This window comes from Cuculus canorus, chromosome 24 (assembly GCF_017976375.1).
Source record: "Cuculus canorus isolate bCucCan1 chromosome 24, bCucCan1.pri, whole genome shotgun sequence".
Taxonomy (NCBI): Eukaryota; Metazoa; Chordata; class Aves; order Cuculiformes; family Cuculidae; genus Cuculus; species Cuculus canorus.
In genome coordinates, this window is record NC_071424.1 from 6,461,087 (window position 1) to 6,477,865 (window position 16,779).

At 49.8% G+C, this 16,779-nt stretch overlaps 1 protein-coding gene across 4 annotated transcripts; it reads left to right on the forward strand.

The window, feature by feature from the left end:
• Window positions 1-2,032: 2,032 nt before the first annotated feature.
• On the forward strand, window positions 2,033-16,733 carry TMEM183A (transmembrane protein 183A). 4 transcript variants are annotated; one of them, XM_054087342.1, is made up of 8 exons: window positions 2,033-2,202; window positions 3,097-3,186; window positions 6,039-6,194; window positions 8,445-8,601; window positions 10,603-10,783; window positions 14,012-14,092; window positions 14,727-14,882; window positions 16,058-16,733. In XM_054087342.1, the coding sequence occupies exons 1-8, from the start codon at window positions 2,046-2,048 to the stop codon at window positions 16,241-16,243; spliced, it is 1,164 nt and encodes a 387-aa protein (XP_053943317.1). In that variant the 5' UTR covers window positions 2,033-2,045; the 3' UTR covers window positions 16,244-16,733. The 4 variants fall into 4 exon arrangements, with proteins under 4 accessions (XP_053943317.1, XP_053943316.1, XP_053943318.1 ...); XM_054087341.1 differs by having other exon boundaries at window positions 8,442-8,601; window positions 16,058-16,712; XM_054087343.1 differs by lacking the exon at window positions 6,039-6,194 and having other exon boundaries at window positions 8,442-8,601.
• Window positions 16,734-16,779: the final 46 nt, after the last annotated feature.

Sequence of the window (16,779 nt, forward strand, 5' to 3'; positions counted from 1 at the left end):
GTCCCTGCCCATGGCAGGGGATTAGAACTGGATGGGCTTTGAGGTCCCTTCCAACCCAAACTATCCCATGATTCTCTGATACAGTTCTCAAATGACACTGATGAATGGCATTGTCCAAGGAAAACACGATTTCAAGGACTGAAGATGTCAGTAAGGCTGTCGGCACCAAGATTGGTCTGCATGAACTGCCCTGAATTCCTATTAATTCTTTTAAAAACAGATGAATTAGAAATATTATTTCTGTCAAGGCACAGCCTTCCCAGTCTTGAACGATCAAACCTCTTTACAATCATCAGATATCTTCTTTGGTGAAAAAATGCTCTTAATGTATGTTAAGAAACACTGAGAGAGAGAGGTACAGTCAGGAATGTCGGTTATATACGCTGTTAGCTCCTGGCCACGCCTGGAGAGCAGAAGAGCTGTGGATTTCATGTCATCATGGAATGGTTTGGGCTGGAAGTGACCTCAAAGCCCATCCAGTTCTACCCCCTGCCATGGGCAGGGACACCTCCCACTGGATCAGGGGCTCCAAGCCCCATCCAACCTGACCTTGAACACCTCCAGGGATGGGGCAGCCCCTCATTACTGGGAGGATGGGGGGGAGTACAGGTGCCTCAGAACTCCTTGCTACTGGGATGACTGGGAGGTGCACAAGTGGCTCATGGCACCTTTGATTCTGGGAGGACTGGGGAGTGGGACAAGAGTATGTCAGAGCCCCTTGTTACTGGGAAGGGGACATGAGTGTCTCAGAGCCCTTCAATACTGGGTGGACTGAGAGAGGCACACAACTACCTTAGAGCCCCTTGCAGCTGAGAGGACTGGGAGGGGGTCATGAGTGCCTCAGAGCCCCTGCATACTGGGAGGACTGGGAGGGACAACTGCCTTGAAGCTCGACATTACTGGGAGGGGACCCAAATGCCTCAGAGCCTCTTGTTATTGGGAGGGCTGGGGGGAGGCAACCATCTCAAAGCTCAATGTTACTGGGAGGGGTACACAAGTGCTTCGGAGCCCCTTGTTACTGGGAGGGTTGAGAGGGGAGCACCAGTGCCTCAGAAGCCCTCACCACTGGGAGGTTTGGGGAGCAAGCAACCACCTCAGAGCTCAATATTACTAGGAAGACTGGGAGGGGTACACAATGTCTCAGGACCCCTTGTTACTGGGAAGACTGGGAGGGGGGCACCAGTGCCTCAGAGCCCCTGGATACTGGGAGGACTGAGAGAGGCACACGAGTATGTTAGAGCCCCTCGTGACTGGGAGGACTAGGAAGGGCAACCACCTCAAAGCTCAATGTTACTGGGAGGGGTACACAAGTGCTTTGGAGCCCCTTGTTACTGGGAGGGTTGGGAGGGGAGCACCAGTGCCTCAGAAGCCCTCACTACTGGGAGGACTGGGGGGTGAGCAAACGCCTCAAAGCTCAGTGTTACTGGGAGGGGTACACAGTGTCTCAAGGGCCCTGGATACTGGGGAGGACTGGGATTGGGACATGAGTGCCTCTGAGCCCCTGGATACTGGGGAGGACTGGGATTGGGGCATGAGTGCCTCTGAGCCTCTGGATACTGGGAGGACTGGGATTGGGGCACAACTGCCTCAGAGTCCCTCCTTACTGGGAGGACCAGGAGGGGCAACCACCTCGAATCTAAACATCACTGGGGGGGGGTGGTGGTGCACAATGTCTCAGGTCGTCTAGTTACTGGGATAGGGGCGAGTTCCTCGGAGCCCCTCCTTACTGGGAAGACTGGAGGGGCACGAGTGCCTCAGAGTCCCTGGATACTGGGAGGGGGCACAAGTGCTTTGGAGCCCCTTGTTAATGGGAGGACTGGGAGAGGGGCATGAGTACCTTGGAGCAGCCTCCCGGTTGACCTCGAACGTCAACATGACTGGGAGAATCGGGAGAGTTGTACAATGCCTCATGTCTCCTCACTCCTGGGAGAGGGGAGAGGGCTACGACTGCCCTCGCAACTGGGAGGACTGGGGCTGGGGGGGGTTAGGGGCTGTGCCTCTCCCCGTGACGTCATCTCGCCGCGCGGTCGCACGCTGGTGACGCCATGGCGCGGGGCGGTGCCGTCCCCGCTGTCCCCGCGGCTCCGCTGCGGCCCGGGCGGGACATGGCCCCTCGCGGCCGGCCCGCCGCCACCGCCATGCCCAAGCGGGGCGCCCGCAAGCGCCTCAAGTTCCGCGCGGACGACGTGTGCTCCGAGCGCGGTGAGGGGCGGCGGGGCCTTAGGGAGTGGGGAGCGGGCCTTGGAGAACGGGGCTTGGGAGGGAGCGGGGCCGGGGCCGAACCGGAGGGGCGGGGTCTTGGGGAGCGGAGCAGGGACCTCCGGGAGGGAGCATGCCCTTGGGGAATGGGGCTTGGGGGGTAACGGGGGCAGCGGGGCTGGGAAGAGCGGGGTGCGGGGCTGGGGTCTCCGTGGGGGACTGAGGAAGCGAAGCTGGGCCTCCAGGGAGCAGCGGCGCTGGAGAGGAGAGCGGGGCCGGGGCGTCCTGGAAAGTGATTCTCCTGAGGGGAGTGAAGAAGCGAGGCCAGAGCACCCAGGGAAACCCTGGCGTCCCGGGGGGAGCGGGGCCGGGGCCTTTCGGATGAGCGGGGCTGGGAGGGAAGCGGGGCAGAGGAGGCAGGGAGAGCAGGGCCGGAGTTGATGCAAAAAGGATTTCGGTGTCGGGGTCTCCTGAGAGGAGAGCGGGGTTGGGGCCTGATGGACGAAATGGCCTCGCCCTGGGCTTGGCCTGGGAGAGGGGAGCGGCCCGGGGGAACGGGGCCCGCCCGCGTATGTGCTGGCAGAGCTGCCTCGGGTGCCAGGGGTTCCAGCCCGATGTGGGAGTGGGGAGCGAGCCTGGGCTTGAGGATCAGTCAGACTCGAGTCAGGCTGAGCATGAGGGGCTGCAGAGTCCGATGTGGGCTGAAGTGGAGGGAGAAGCTGGTGGGCTGGGTAGGGCATGCCGTGGGCCTGGTAGATGGGCCAGGGGTTCCTTTTCCTGCTTGTGCACCTGCAGCAGGAGCCTCTTTTCCAGGGAGTGTGGCAGCTCTTGGCCCTTCTGTCCCCTCCCCTGTAATCCATAATCCTGCTGACGCCGTGTCTCCCTGCTCTCCTGCAGTGACGGTGGCAGATTATGCTAACTCAGACCCAGCTGTCGTGAAATCTGGGAGGGTGAAAAAAGCCGTGGCCAATGCAGTTCAGCAGGAAGGTGAGTGCCCCGGGGAGCCGCCTCCTCCTGCCAGCCTCTGCAGGACGTGGGAAGCTCTTTTTCTGTGTCCTGGGAGAATCTCTCTCATCTGGTGGCTGAAAATGAGTCTGTGTTACTCTAGAATTGGGTTTTTAGGATCTTGGGAGGTTTTACAGAAAGCCTGTTGGAAGTCCAGTAAGAATTGCTGAGTCTTTGTTAATGCGTACAATGGAAGGTGTTTTTCCATTCACTATTGGATGTTATCTTCTGCTTGAAGCAGAAAATAAGGTGATGGGAGTCTTTATTATCCCACATAAAACTGTAGACAACTTTATAGGAGGTTAAATTCTTTGCAGTTTGAATAAGGTGATGGTAGTTCTGTGTCCACTCTGTTCTGCAAGGTCTTCTGAGTGTGGTGGTATTCCCTTGGTGAACTCTGTAAACAAGCAGTTTCTTGGAAAGGTGCTGCAATATTTTATCTACTTCCTCCTTGTGTTTAGTTCTGAACTTGCACACCCTGTTTGCTCCAGCAATGTTAATCTTTAGATCTTGACTCTTCTCTGCAGCTGGTCGCATGTATGGGAGGTGAATGTTATTACACTGGTAGTGACAACTGAACCCTTCGTATAGGAAAACTCTTGTTAACGTTGATGAAATCTCCCAAGCTTAAAGGAAATGTTCCCTTTGCCTGACTGCTTGTCATGGGCAAATTCCAGTGAGGGTGATTGGTATCCTTTTTAGCTGCTACTTCTTAGGCTTTTAAGATGGGGTGCCTCCCTCTTTTGCCTTCTCCTTTGTAATAGGCTGGGAACTTCCCTTTCGTCATTCCCTCTCCTGTTCCCCCTTCTGTGTGCTCGCTCTTTGAGGCACTGCAGCAAAGTACCTGGAAGACTGTTTATTGTCTTTTCCTTCACCCCAGGAGCCCTTCCTTGCATCCAACATCACCTGCTTTGTCCGACTTAACCTCTCTCCTTAAATCCTGCCTTATCACCTTGTTATCCAGGTGACTCCAGGTCACAGCATTTTCCCTGCCCACCTCTTCCTCAGGCCTTTGCAGTCCAGAGTCACTGGGTCTTTTCCCTAGTTACGTGGAGATCCTTGGGATCTCTCCTCAGCTCCAGGGTTGTGCCACAGCCTTATCTGGTGTGGTTATGACACATGCTACAGCCTTATCTGCTGCAGCCTGCAGGGCGTGAGGACAGCAGTCAGCTCTGCCTTTGGCCTCGCTCACTTCCTCTCTGTTGGCTCCAAGTAAACATTGCTCTGCATTCAACTGCAAGCAAGCAGGGAGGGGAGCAAAGGCCAGGTGGAATTATCTTGGGTTTTCTTCCTCCCCATCCTAAGCCCCTGTGAGCTGAAGACAGAGCGCCTCTCTGCAGGATCGCAGTGCAGTGTGATTCAGCGTGTGAATGCACTTTTGTTGTTCACAGATGTTGCTATTCCCCTTGCAGGGTGAGACGTTTTCCTTTTCTAAACCCTTCTCTGAGTGTCTGCCAGTTGTTGTCCACTCTCACTTGCCTGTATTTGATGTCATAACCTACTGCCATCTTTTTGTCTCTCTTTTTGTCTGTAAAAGGTCATGATACAATCTGACCGCTATAGTGAATGTGTACAGATTACAGAGTCAGCTGCAAAGTGAGGTAGAACTGGTTGAACAAAGGTTTGACAGAGTCTCTAGTCAGGGGGTACAGTCTGGCTCTGCCCAAAGCCTCTTTCCATCGGCTGTATGACCATTCCAAAGCCACCTTCTGTGGTTAGAAATGAGAACGTCTCACCTGAATTTATTTACGGTCAGTTCCTGATCTTCCCTGGCCCCTACTACTCTGTCCCTTTCATTCAGGTAGCACGTTTTGGTGGCTGTAATGGTGATGTGGATCCCAGGCTTCAGTTTGTGCTAGGCTAGAAAAGCTTGAGCAGTGCAATCCTGGCATGGTCAGGTGCTTCCTGGTAGAAGTACTTTTCTTCTTCCAAGCACATTAGATTGAAATTCGGCTTTCTGGAGTGGGTTTTCCAGGCTATTTGCAAGGTGTTTGCAGTGCTGTTACCATGCTGGTCTCCGTGACAGTGCCCCATACAGCTGTAACGTAGGACTGCACCTTTCTTTTTCAAGACTGTCGTTACTGCCTCACAGGTGGTTTTTTTTTGCCCTAATGAGCCCTCAGTTTACAGATCAAGTTTTAAAAAGAATTTTTCCTAGGAGGGATGTGTCTGAACATCTCCCCCGAGGCGGCAAAAAACCTGAAACACCCGATGTTCCCCGGAAAAGAATCAGCCAAAACAACAACTGACCCGACTTGCTGTTTTCCTCATTAGGTCTTTCCTTTCTCTAAATTCTAGGATAGGTGGAGCTCCTGTATGCTTGGCACCGAGTTCTGTCACTGATGGATTGTGTGTAGTCAGCCACAGGATCTCTTTATCCCGCTGAGAAGGGAGTGCGTCTTCTTTGTTGGCAGCACAATCGCAGAGTAGGTGCGGGCTCTGTACAACATGCAGGGCAGTCATGCGAGGCAGCTCTGGTATGTGGGGGAACCAGTCAGCGCTGTAGGAAAAGAGCTGGCTTTGTTCAGAATTGTCAACAGCTTCAGCTAAACCAATGGCATCTTCCGCATAATGTGCTGGTAACCATCCTCATTGTTCACTCTTGAAAACAAGCAGCTGAATAATTCTGTTTCCAGCTCACTCACCCTAATCGTTCTCTGACAAGGTGAATCTCGGCCATGGATTTACTTGCCTGAGTCACCTACCAGGAAGCTTTAATGCATTTTGTGTTCTTAGCAGTGGCTGTAGCGTGCTTCCACTAAAGTATGCTCTGAACTTGGATCACCTTTTTCTCTCTGCTGGGATACTTACTGTGTGATTGCGTGTCGTTCTAGTAAAATCCCTCTGTGGTTTAGAAGCTTCCTGTGTTCCTGCTGAGGAAGTTCTCTCCATATCGGGAGAGTCTTGTGACAGCAGCGATGAAATGGATACAAAGGAAAGCATCAACGGGCGAACTGCGTCCAGAAAAAAGAAAAGCAAAAGGCACAAAGGTACCGTCCCAGCTTCTCCTGGGGACTCTGCATGGGCTGCTTCTGCACCTTCTGTGGGTGGCGTCAGCGATCGCTGTTCACAGGCCAGTCATGGGGCTCTCGGGGCATCCTGTAACTTGTATGTGCACAAAGAAATGCCAAAGGTCATATCACTTTTAAACCTGCTGGGACTCTTCAGAGGTGTTGGCTTTTCGCAAAGGCAGAACCTTGGGCATGAAACTAAGGCCTGAGAGCTTATTGCTTTCAGTGAACTTCTCTCAGCCTTTGAAAACAAATGGAAGTCTTGGAAAGAGTGGTGAAACTTTACCACTGGAGGTGTTACTTCATTGAAAACAGGTTGGTGAAAGCAGGGTTTGCTTTGGGATAAAAATAGGGCTGTTGTCTGTGGTGCATTTGTTGGGAAAACCCAGGCTATGTTTTCCGGACGTTTCCAGGGCTGTGGTTTGTTAGAAATGGGTTCAGAGGGCTCTTTCCAGCAAGCAAGTGAATCTGGCCCTAGTGGTATTGTAGTAGGTTGATTCCAGGTATCCTCCAGAGTTTACAATGTGTGCAATTCCGCAGAAAGCAATTTGCAACGCAGTGTAAATGCCAGACTGTTCTCCTGCCCCGTGGAATCCCACGGGAATTTCTAATGGCAGGTTTCTTTCAGCTTGAGAAACACATTCTGACTTGGTTTCTTGAACTTTAGAAAATCGTGATTTTACTAATACTGATACCAGTTTGTGTAACACATGACCCTCCACTACGGACTGTGGATGCTCAGTGCTCCTCTGGGGTAGGAGAATAATCTCTTTTATTGAGCTATCCCTGTGGCTTCTCGGAAAATAAGAATATCTGAGTGGCTGGGGTTATAGGAGTTAGGAGCCTGAACAGACAGTGTTCTGTCCTACCACAACCTTCTCTTATTTCTGCTATGTGTTTAGGGAAGAAAAAATGAGAACAGGCTGATGGTACTTCTGGCTGTGAAGTGAGGATTTTGGTGGCTTCTTGAGCCAGAGCTGAAACAGCAGCCCATTGTGGGTGTGCCTGCTATCAGTCTGTTGTGGTGCAGGGAAACGATCATGACATCCAGAGCTTTCCTTGGCAGTGAACGTGGCAATTATCACATGAGGAGAAAGCACTGGCCTTTGTTATTAACCTGCTGTCTCATGGTTAGGTCTGGCGCCCTCCAGTTCTGAAATGCCTCCTTTATGCCACTTGTTCATAAACCTCGTAGCAGTTTTCTCTGTTAGTGCTGTGTACCAGGCCTGTGCTTGCTTTCTCTTTTCTAAGCGTTCCCACTGCTTGGTATTATTTAGCTCTTTATGTTCTTTACAAGAACTTAAATTCGGAGCAGCGTCTGGGGAACTTAAAACCAGTGTTAAACAACATTTCAGGTATGAAAGGAGTTTCTGAACCTCCAGTTCTGTTTGAGCAGTTCTGACACCTCTGAGGGGAGGAACAGGCCATTCTGTTCTTCGTCTGTGAATTGCATTAAAAGTTTCCCATCCAAGAACCTTTAACAAAATTACAGATTTAAGAAAAGCAGGTGCTTAGGCAGTTGCCAGAGAGGAATGCCTGCCCTCCCTAGCAGAGCTCCTACAAAGATATTGTGGCCACATGAATAAAGAATTGACAAGCTTGGCAATATCTTAACGTTAAGGGTCTCCTAGTGTAAAGCATCTTTTGATGACCATTAAATGAACAGTTTTGGTAAAAATACATCAGCTTAGCCCTCCTTTACATAAAGTTGCCTCTGTATTTGGCATCCAGTTTTTATTTCTCCCCTTAAGGTGTTATTTTTCAGCTGTGAAGGGGTCAAGCATTGAAATTGGGTCCAGAAATGCTGTGGGGTTTCCATCCTTGGATGGAGTCAGAACTTGGACAAGATCCTGAACAAACCAATCCAATTCAGCCTGCCTCAAGCAGAGCTGTTCGGAACAAAGACCTCCAGAGAACACTTTCAGCCCCAATTAATTCTCTGAATCTGCCACTCTGCATATTTGGGCAGAGAGAGCAGCAGGGATAACTGGTGGCACATGTCCAGGGAAGAGAGTGTGCGATGCCTGTGCTGATGGGTGAGTGTGTGCTGGAGGAGCTCGGTTGCAGGGATAATGCCGTCGTGCTAACTCGGGCTTGTTTGGCTGGCTCTGTGTATGTGTGTATTTCAGCTGCATAGTGTGTGCTGCCAGTAGTAAAGCACACGCCTCTGGACATGACTTGATAAAGAGGTTATTTACCACACTAATGTACTTTCGTTGCCTTTAGAAGATCCTGATGGGGGTGACGGAGAAGAATACCCCATTGATATCTGGCTGCTACTGGCTTCCTACATTCGCCCTGAAGACATCGTCCGGTTTTCTTTGATTTGCAAGAAAGCCTGGACTGTTACTTGCACTGCCGCCTTTTGGACCAGGCTCTACAGAAGGTGAGACTAACACATGTTTAAACTCTTTGCAGGAGGCTTCACCAGTGACCAGTTCTCTGCAGAGGTGCAAATAAAGGAATATTTCCCTGTGGGATAGGGACCTAAAGTATTTGTGTATTGACATAATGGTCAGTGTTTGGTAAGGGGTTGCAATATGTCGGATCTACTTTGGATCTGTGGCATATTCGCATGTGCACTGTGTAAAATGTCAAAGCAAAATCTCAAAAGCATCATGTGCTTCTCTGCTTGCCATGGCCTTACATAATCCTGCTTGTAACAGTCTGCTTTGTGTGAAAAGCCCTCAGTGCTTACAGTAACATTGGTGTCATTACCTGCCTGACAGACTTTGGTCACGGTCACCTTTCTGTAATCAAGGTGGCATGAAAGAAACTGAGGCTACTGAGCAGTCTCAGTAGCTGAAGTAAATTAGAAATGCAGTACAAGAATAGGAGCAAAGAGGAGGTGAAAACTTGAAACAGATCCTCTGTCCTGGGGCACATCACTGTCTTCGCTTCAGGGCAGAGCATTTTCCTTACATTTTCATGTATGTTGCCCAGGAGGCGCAAGGAGGAGTACAGAGCAGATAGCAGGTGTGGGCACCTTACGTCTTGGTTTTGGCTTGCAGTTCCCTAGCAAAGGCTCCTTTGGTGTCTGATCAGAGAGTGACCCTTGAGCAGAGGCATTCATGTTGCTCGGGCAGCTGTCTGCAAGCACACAGGCAAGCCCAGCTAGAAGGAGTCCTCAAGAACCTGCAGGAATCCACAGGCATTTGTGCATCCTGTGGAGCTAAAACACCACCCGGTCTCTGTGGGCAAACTGTCCATGAGGGGTTGTAGGGGAATTGCTATGTGATGTGCTTATCATAGAATGGAATCACTGAATCGTTAAGGTTGGAAAAGCCTACTAAGCTGAACCATCAGTCCAACCCCACCATGCCCACTAAACCATGTCCCAAGGTGCCACATGGTTTTCGAACCCCCCACAGGGATAGACACCACCCCATTGCCCTGGGTAGCCTCTGCCAGGGCTTCACCACTCAGTCAGGGAAGGAGTTTTCCTAATACCCTATCTAAACCTTCTTTAGCACAACTTGAGGCCATTTCCTCTCATCCTATCCCGTTACTTGGGAGAAGGGACCAGCACCCACCTCACCACAACCTCCTTTCAGGTGGTTGTAAAGAGCAATGAGGTCTCCCCTCAGCCTCCTCCAGGCTAAACAAACCCCAAGTCCCTCAGCCGCTTCCAGACCCTCTGGGCTCCAGCCCCTTCCCCAGCTTCATTCCCCTTCTCTGGTCGCGTTCTAGCCCTTCAATGTCTTTGGAGTGAGGGGCCTAAACTGAACCCAGGACTTGAGGTGCAGTCTCACCAGTGCCAATTCCAAGGCGACAATCCCTTCCCTGCTCCTGGCCTTCCTTTTGTTGGCCACACCATGGCTGATCCAAGCCTGGATGCTGTTGGATGCCTTGACTGTTTGGACCACTGCTGGTTCCTGTTCAGCCACTGTCAGCCAGCACCCCCAGGTCCTTCTCTGCCATGCAGCTTTCCAGTCACTCTTCCCCATGCTTGGAGCTGCACAGGGTTGTTGTGACAAAAGCGTGGGACCTGGCACTTGGCCTTGTTGAACCTCATCCCATGGATCCAGTTTGTCCAGGTCCTTCTGCAGAGCCTTCCTGCCCTCCAGCAGATCGATGCCCCTGCCCAATTTGGCATCGTGTGCAAACTGACTGAGGGAGTACTCGATCCCCTCATCCAGATCATTGACAGAGATACTACATGTATGCTGGGAACCTGTCTGAAGCACAAGTCTTTGAGCCTGGGATGTGATTTCACGTAGAGCAACCTTTCACGTTTCACCAAACCCTGCAGCGCTAAGAGCTGGTCTGAGGTCCTCTGATCAATCAGATGTTCAGTTTTCTCTGTGTTGGTCTCTCCATAGCTCTCTTCTGCCTGTCTCAGGTGTTCTGACCCTTCAGTGTTTTGGGTTTGTCGTTGGCTTTGTAGGCACTACAGTCTAGGCGCGTACCTGCCTCTCCGCTTGCGGCCAGAATCCATGGAGAAGCTGCACTGTCTCCGTGCGTGTGTCATCCGGTCGCTGTACCACATGTACGAGCCTTTCGCTTCTCGAGTCTCCAGGAATCCAGCTATTCCAGACAGTACTCCCAGCACTTTAAAAAATTCCAGAGTAAGTAGAATCACTAAGGAAGTTGGATGTGTCTGAGATGTTGGTCTTCTTGTTTTTTTGTTCTCTCTCTCTAGAAGGAATATAGGTGATATTTAGATGGTCACCAGTGAAGCCTTAGTGTAGGGTGATTACTAACTGAACACTGATACTTAAAAGCATGCTGGTTACTTTTGTCTGTGGAGTTGTGGAGAATCCTTGTTACTCTTCAGGGTAGCTTCTACACGAGTCCTGCCACAACACCTAATCGGCAAAAAGGCCCTTGATTCACTCAGTGTCAGAACTGCTAGTCAGGTTTCCAGCTCTCACCTTCTCTGTTGCAAATTCGTTGCTGAAAGAAGGTTGCAGTAGGATCAGCTTTTAAACCTTCTGCTTTGTTCTGAAGCTGTTTGCCAGAATAAATCTTTCCTCTATAGCAGGCAGCTGGAGAGATGAGGATAGACACTGACAGCCTCTGAAAGGGAGTCACGTCATCCTGCATCCCTATAGGTCATCGATCGTCTTCGGTGTCGGGGCAAGGGAGGGCAGTGAGGCTGTGAGCATGGCAAATGTGTAGAGCAATTGTTGCTTTAGGACTGGGGCTGCAGTTGTGTTGGGCTGTAAAGGGTTTGTTTCTGGTATGGGCAGGCAATTCCCTTTGCTATCCCAGCTTGGAACACTTGCATATCCATTCCTCTTTAATTGCTGTTGGCCATTAACTCTGAAATGTCTTTGTGTGTCTTGTTTGGTTTTAACTTGCAACTAGCTGATACTCTGTGAGCAGCTTAAGCAACAATGCGAATCCTCCAAATCTAAATTCAGAAGCTGCTGAATAGGGTTTGCGGAGCCAAACTGAAGTGGGTTTGGTTCAAGAGTTGTACTTTCCCATGCAAAATAGAGCAACCTCCGCTATCTGTATGTGACATCCCTCCTTTCTTTCTTCCTTCTTTCCCCTCCCTCGGTGGATACTGGAAAAGTCGGACTGCTTAGGGAGGATCCAGCAGTTCTGCAAGCAGGTGGTGCTGCAGAGCAGTAGGAGAGCCCACTGTTCTGTGTGCAGTCCTATCTCTGCGTCCAGAGCTCTTCATTTCTCCTCCTGGGGTAGCAGCTGTGGTAATGTCTTTCTTAAAAAACAAAAAAGCAAAACATTTCTAGGAACTTCTAACTTAATCCTAGTCCTGCAGAGTCCGATTTCCTACTGCTACTTGCATCTGGGAGTGTGACTGGTAACACAAACCCTGAGACGCTGCTGGCAGAGTTAGCTGTTTGGAAGCATTCATGTTGACATCATAACGGCTTTGGTGCCCACTGCTAGTGCTTCTTCTGTACTAATGATTTGAGGAAGATTCTTGAAGTGCAGTCTTTTATGATTCAGCTTTTTTAAAAGGAAATTAAATGGTGGTGAGGCTTTGCTAGGACTATCAATGTTTGACCTAACTCCTTGGAGCATAGAAGAGCCACACCGAGTCCTGTCTTGCTGCACTACTGTGTTGCAAGGCTCTGAGCTCCACTTTTGTTACTGTGCATGGAAATGCCTCGGCACAGTGGTTACGGAGGAGGATCTAATGTTGCCTCCCCACGTTCTTGCTTTGATTATGCCTTTATGGGTCATTGAAACTAATGGCAAGTGCCTACATAAACTGCATGTGGCCAGAGGAGACCCCAGTCCTGGCTGTTACCAAATCCAGCTTTTCCTCTTTAATTTCCTGTTTTCTTTTCCTAGCCTAGCTTGTGTGGGACACTGGAGCCGTTATGGTGTCAGCAGGAAGTGTTTGCCCTTTAAAGACACCCCCATTATTTTTGGTGGAGCGGCAGGCCGTACGGCGCGTCTGAAGGGCAGGACGGCTGACCCACGGATGACATCCTCTGCCCCCTAGGAGGTACTGACCGTTTTGTGCTTCACTACTTGCCATCACCAAAGCTGCTAGCCCAGGCTGGCTCTGCAGGTGAACCACAGATGCCACCAGTGGTGGAGTTAAAAACTCTGCAGCATCTGCTGCTCACCTGGGTTAAAAAGTGTTGGAAAACGTTTTTATTGGTAAAAAAATGAGGGCTCCTCTCAGGTGAGGGTTACTTGGTGCATGTTTCTGAGCATCACTCCACATGTTCCCCTCATGAAAGTTGTGGAGGTAAGGGTCCTGTAAGGACTCTGTTGGTGGAGATGACTCGTGTTGCCTCGATTCTCCAATTGCGGAGCTCTGGTGGTGGAGGCCAGCTCCAGCCTTGTTTCATTTGTGATCACGATATACTGGAATTAAATGGAACATGTGCTTCACCCTGCAACCCAGCCAAGCCTTCTCGTGGCGTAGAGGAGGCTGTGTATGGGTCCTGAGGAGCTGTCGTTACTTGTATCATTCTTCTCCTGCTGATAGTATTAAGAGATAAGACCGGCTGTGGTGAGCTGGCGTCTGTGGTGTGGAAACATTCAGTGGTGGCCGGGCTAGTTTGTGATTCTTTTCCGAGCTGTTGAAGGCGAGTTGCTCCTACTCACTGCTTTAACATAGAAGTGCTGCTGAGTCTTCTGCCTTAGAATGAGCGCTGCATGCTGGGATGGATAATGTGGACCACACAGTGGTAACTGGATTAAATTGGAGGACTCTTGGTGTGTGTTTGCACGGGAGGGCAGCGCTGGTTCCCTCTGATGCTGTTTGAGGCCCCTTTCTCATTTTACTTTAAAGCAGGGACAGTAGATTGGTCAAATTCTGCTAACTTGGCAGAGTTTTCATACTCCGACATGTGACAGTCAGTGCCTCGTGCTGTCAGGACCTTCTTTTGACACCAAAGTGGCTTAGGAACTCTCATCCATCACCTTATAGCTCACGTATCAGTCTTTGCCTTTCCCTCTGGATTCTCTTCTCTCAATCTTCATTCTATTTTCAGTTGTTCCTTGCTTTAGTCTTGTTTGGAGTCCAGTTTAATGCGAGTCCTCGGGCGGCAGGGGGAGATAGAGCTGAGTCTGTACCTCTCTGTCCTATGAGAGGGACAAATTTTGCAAGGGATTTTTCTGCTCTGTACGTGAGTGGCTGCGTGTCGTGTCATCCAGTTGCACGATGACTTGGCCAGCTGGAAACTGGGAGACCTAAACCGTTGAGTGTGTTCTTTGGACATAATTAATTTAAATAAATGGCTCCTAATGCCTCCTGTGTAATTGTGTTTGTAACTGGAAACCCTTATGCTCTGCTAAAGGTTATTTAAAGTGGTGCCTCTAAGGGTTTCATAATTTTGTTTCTTTTTTTTTGTTTCCCACCTCAGTGTCTGCTTTTCTGGTGCAAAAAGATTGAAGGGAACAGACAAGAAGCAATGTGGGAATTCAACTTCAAGTTCAAAAAGCAGGTATGAAAGAAGAACCAGAATGGCTGGGGCTTTTGTTGAAGCTGTAGTGATTTTTTTGGGTGGTAGAAAGGAAGATGAAAGCATTTTATGCATTCAGACAATAAATGGAAGCTCTGACTCCCTTGACAAACTAAAGCACACTCTGAAACCGCAGTCAGCTTTCAGTCTGTGTTGCCAAGACATTTAGAATCCTACATTTTTATTTCCTCATGTTGTATCCTTTCTCCACTTTAAGATGTGGATCGTTTGTTACCCCAAGTAATCTAGTCTTTGGGACTTTGCTACTGGTTACTACCACTAACCAGAATATTTGACTATAATGGTCAAAACGTAGGTAAAAATCTGAAACTTCTGGTTTTGCCACTTCCCAGAGAAGTGAAAAAGCCGGCACTGCCAATGGAAACCTCCAGTAATAGGTCTTAGGAGAAGCAAATAGCTTCAGGCAACCTTGGGGATTGTGCAGCTTTCCCCTCTAAGGAAACGGTCCTGCAAATCGCATGTCCTGAGTGATGGCTTTTTGTTATTTATGGCACATGGGAACGCGGTGAGAACCTGCTAGTCAGCAGCAGCGGGAAGCTGCCAAGCTCTCCTCATAGGTTTCTGCTTAGCTGAATAAGTCTCTCTTTCTTTCAAGTCTCCCAGATTTAAGAGCAAGTGTTGCAAAGGTCTTCAGCCCCCGATTCAGTATGAAGAAGTCCATACAAATCCGGATCAGGATTGCTGTCTGCTGCAGATCACCACCTTCAACTTCATTTTCGTGCCAATAGTCATGGGCATGACGTTTACCTTGGTAAGTGTTGAGAAAGCTGCCAGTTTCTCTAAGGAGATGGAGAGGACACTGCTTTGGTGTTGTGGATGCCACGCTGCTATGCCAGCAAACCAACTCTGCAAATCTATGGTTAATGATCAGAGGAAATGCCGAGCATCTGCTCAGTTCAGCTTCGGCTTTTCCATCAGCTCTTCTGTATTTGGGACGAGTCCAGAGGAGGCTACAAAGGTGATCCGAGGGCTGGGGCACCTCTCATACAAGGACAGGCTGAGAGTTGGGGTTGTTCAGCCTGGAGAAGAAAAGGTTTTGAGGAGACCTTATAGTGACCTTTCAGTACCTGAAAGGGGCTCTGGGAAAGCTGGGGAGGGACTTTTTACCAGGGACCGGAGTGATAGGACGGGGAGGAATGGCTTTAAATTAGAAGGCGGAAGATTTAGATTAGACATTAGGAAGAAATTCTTCATGCTGAGGGTGCGGAGGCCCTGGCCCAGGTTACCCAGAGCAGTGGTGTCTCCGTATCCCTGGAGCTGTCCCTGCCCATGGCGGGGGGATTAGAACTGGATGGGCTTTAAGGTCCCTTCTAACTCAAACCATTCTATGATTCTGTTTGGTGCAGCAGATACAGATGATGCAAAGAGTCTGAGGAGCTGTGGTTGTGCAGCAGTTAGAGCAGAACAGCAGGATTCAGGAGGTAGGGATGCAGGAGAAAAGGAGTCTTCCCCCCTCAGGTGAATATCTCATCTCAAGGCAATGAATTCTGAGAGTACAAACCTCTATAAGCAAACTGTTGCAATATGTTTCTATTCCCTGACTGCTGGGAGAAAGAGCTGTTTTTGAACCAGCTTCCCCAAACTTGGCTCCAGGCAGCAGCAGAGGAGGCGTTCGTAAGCAAGAGCGGTAGTAAAGTGTGGGGCAGCACATGCGGTGGTACTTGTGAGCCAGGGTTTCGGAAGGGATCTGTGCCCTGAAGTGTTTGTCTGGCCTCACTTATGAGCAGGGCAGTGAGTTCCAGACTTCCTCTGAAGGCTACTTCTGGCATTACTGTGCTGGCAGCCAGAGAAAACTGGTATGGATGCAGTGAATCTGTGTTTTCAGAGTGTATTTTTTTCACCTGAAGTCCCTTAAACTTGTACGATTTCGAAGAACTTATTCATTGCGTTGATTTTCTGAAGCGCTCCTTCTCTCTTTCCTTGCAGTTCACCATCAATGTGAGCACAGACATGAGGCATCATCGCGTGCGTCTGGTGTTCCAGGATGCTCCGGTTCGCAATGGCAAGAAACCTCGCCTTGAGCAAGGGGTGCAGGTTGTGCTGGACCCCGTGCACAGCGTGCGGCTCCTGGACTGGTGGCACCCACAGTACCCCTTCTCGCCGAAAGCTTAGCGCTCTCTCAAGTCAGCAGCAGCCGACGGGTGACTGGATCTGGCATCCTGAAGAGAATGGCTAGGAACCAGGAAATCCCATTTTTATTTCTCAAATAAATTCTGCAGTCTCATTGCAAGCGGTTGCAGCTGCCGCGCTAGTCTGTATGTATATAACTCCAGTCAATGACGGGCAGAGCTGAGTGCAAAGCAGAAACTATTTGTAAACACACTTTTATGTAAAATTTTATGATTTGAAAGAAGCTCCCTGGAACTGTTCGTTTAAAATCTTTTTGGTGCTAACGAAAGTAGTCCTGTTTTCTGTTCGGAAAGAAGCAGGAGGTTTTGCTTTCCAGCTTTTATATGGCCAGAAGTAATTTACACACCCCCTGCCCCGTGTTTGTTTTCCAGCTGCATTCACAGGGTGTGGTGTTACAGTTCTGAGCTGCAGTGAGCAAAGCAGTAGCACTCAATGGTAACGCTAATTAGCAGTCCAACAGGTAGGAGTTTAAGGAAAGAAAAGCATAAATGATCAAATGAAGAAATTATTTAAAAGAG

What these genes read in the sequence shown, in the direction of transcription:
- TMEM183A (XM_054087341.1), top strand. Translation starts at nt 2,046, where the DNA reads ATGGCGCGGGGCGGTGCCGTCCCCGCTGTCCCCGCGGCTCCGCTGCGG. An exon ending in TGGACCAGGCTCTACAGAAG is followed by an intron (nt 8,602 to 10,602) that starts GTGAGACTAACA and finishes TTGGCTTTGTAG; the next exon opens with GCACTACAGTCTAGGCGCGT. An exon ending in ACTTCAAGTTCAAAAAGCAG is followed by an intron (nt 14,093 to 14,726) that starts GTATGAAAGAAG and finishes CTTTCTTTCAAG; the next exon opens with TCTCCCAGATTTAAGAGCAA.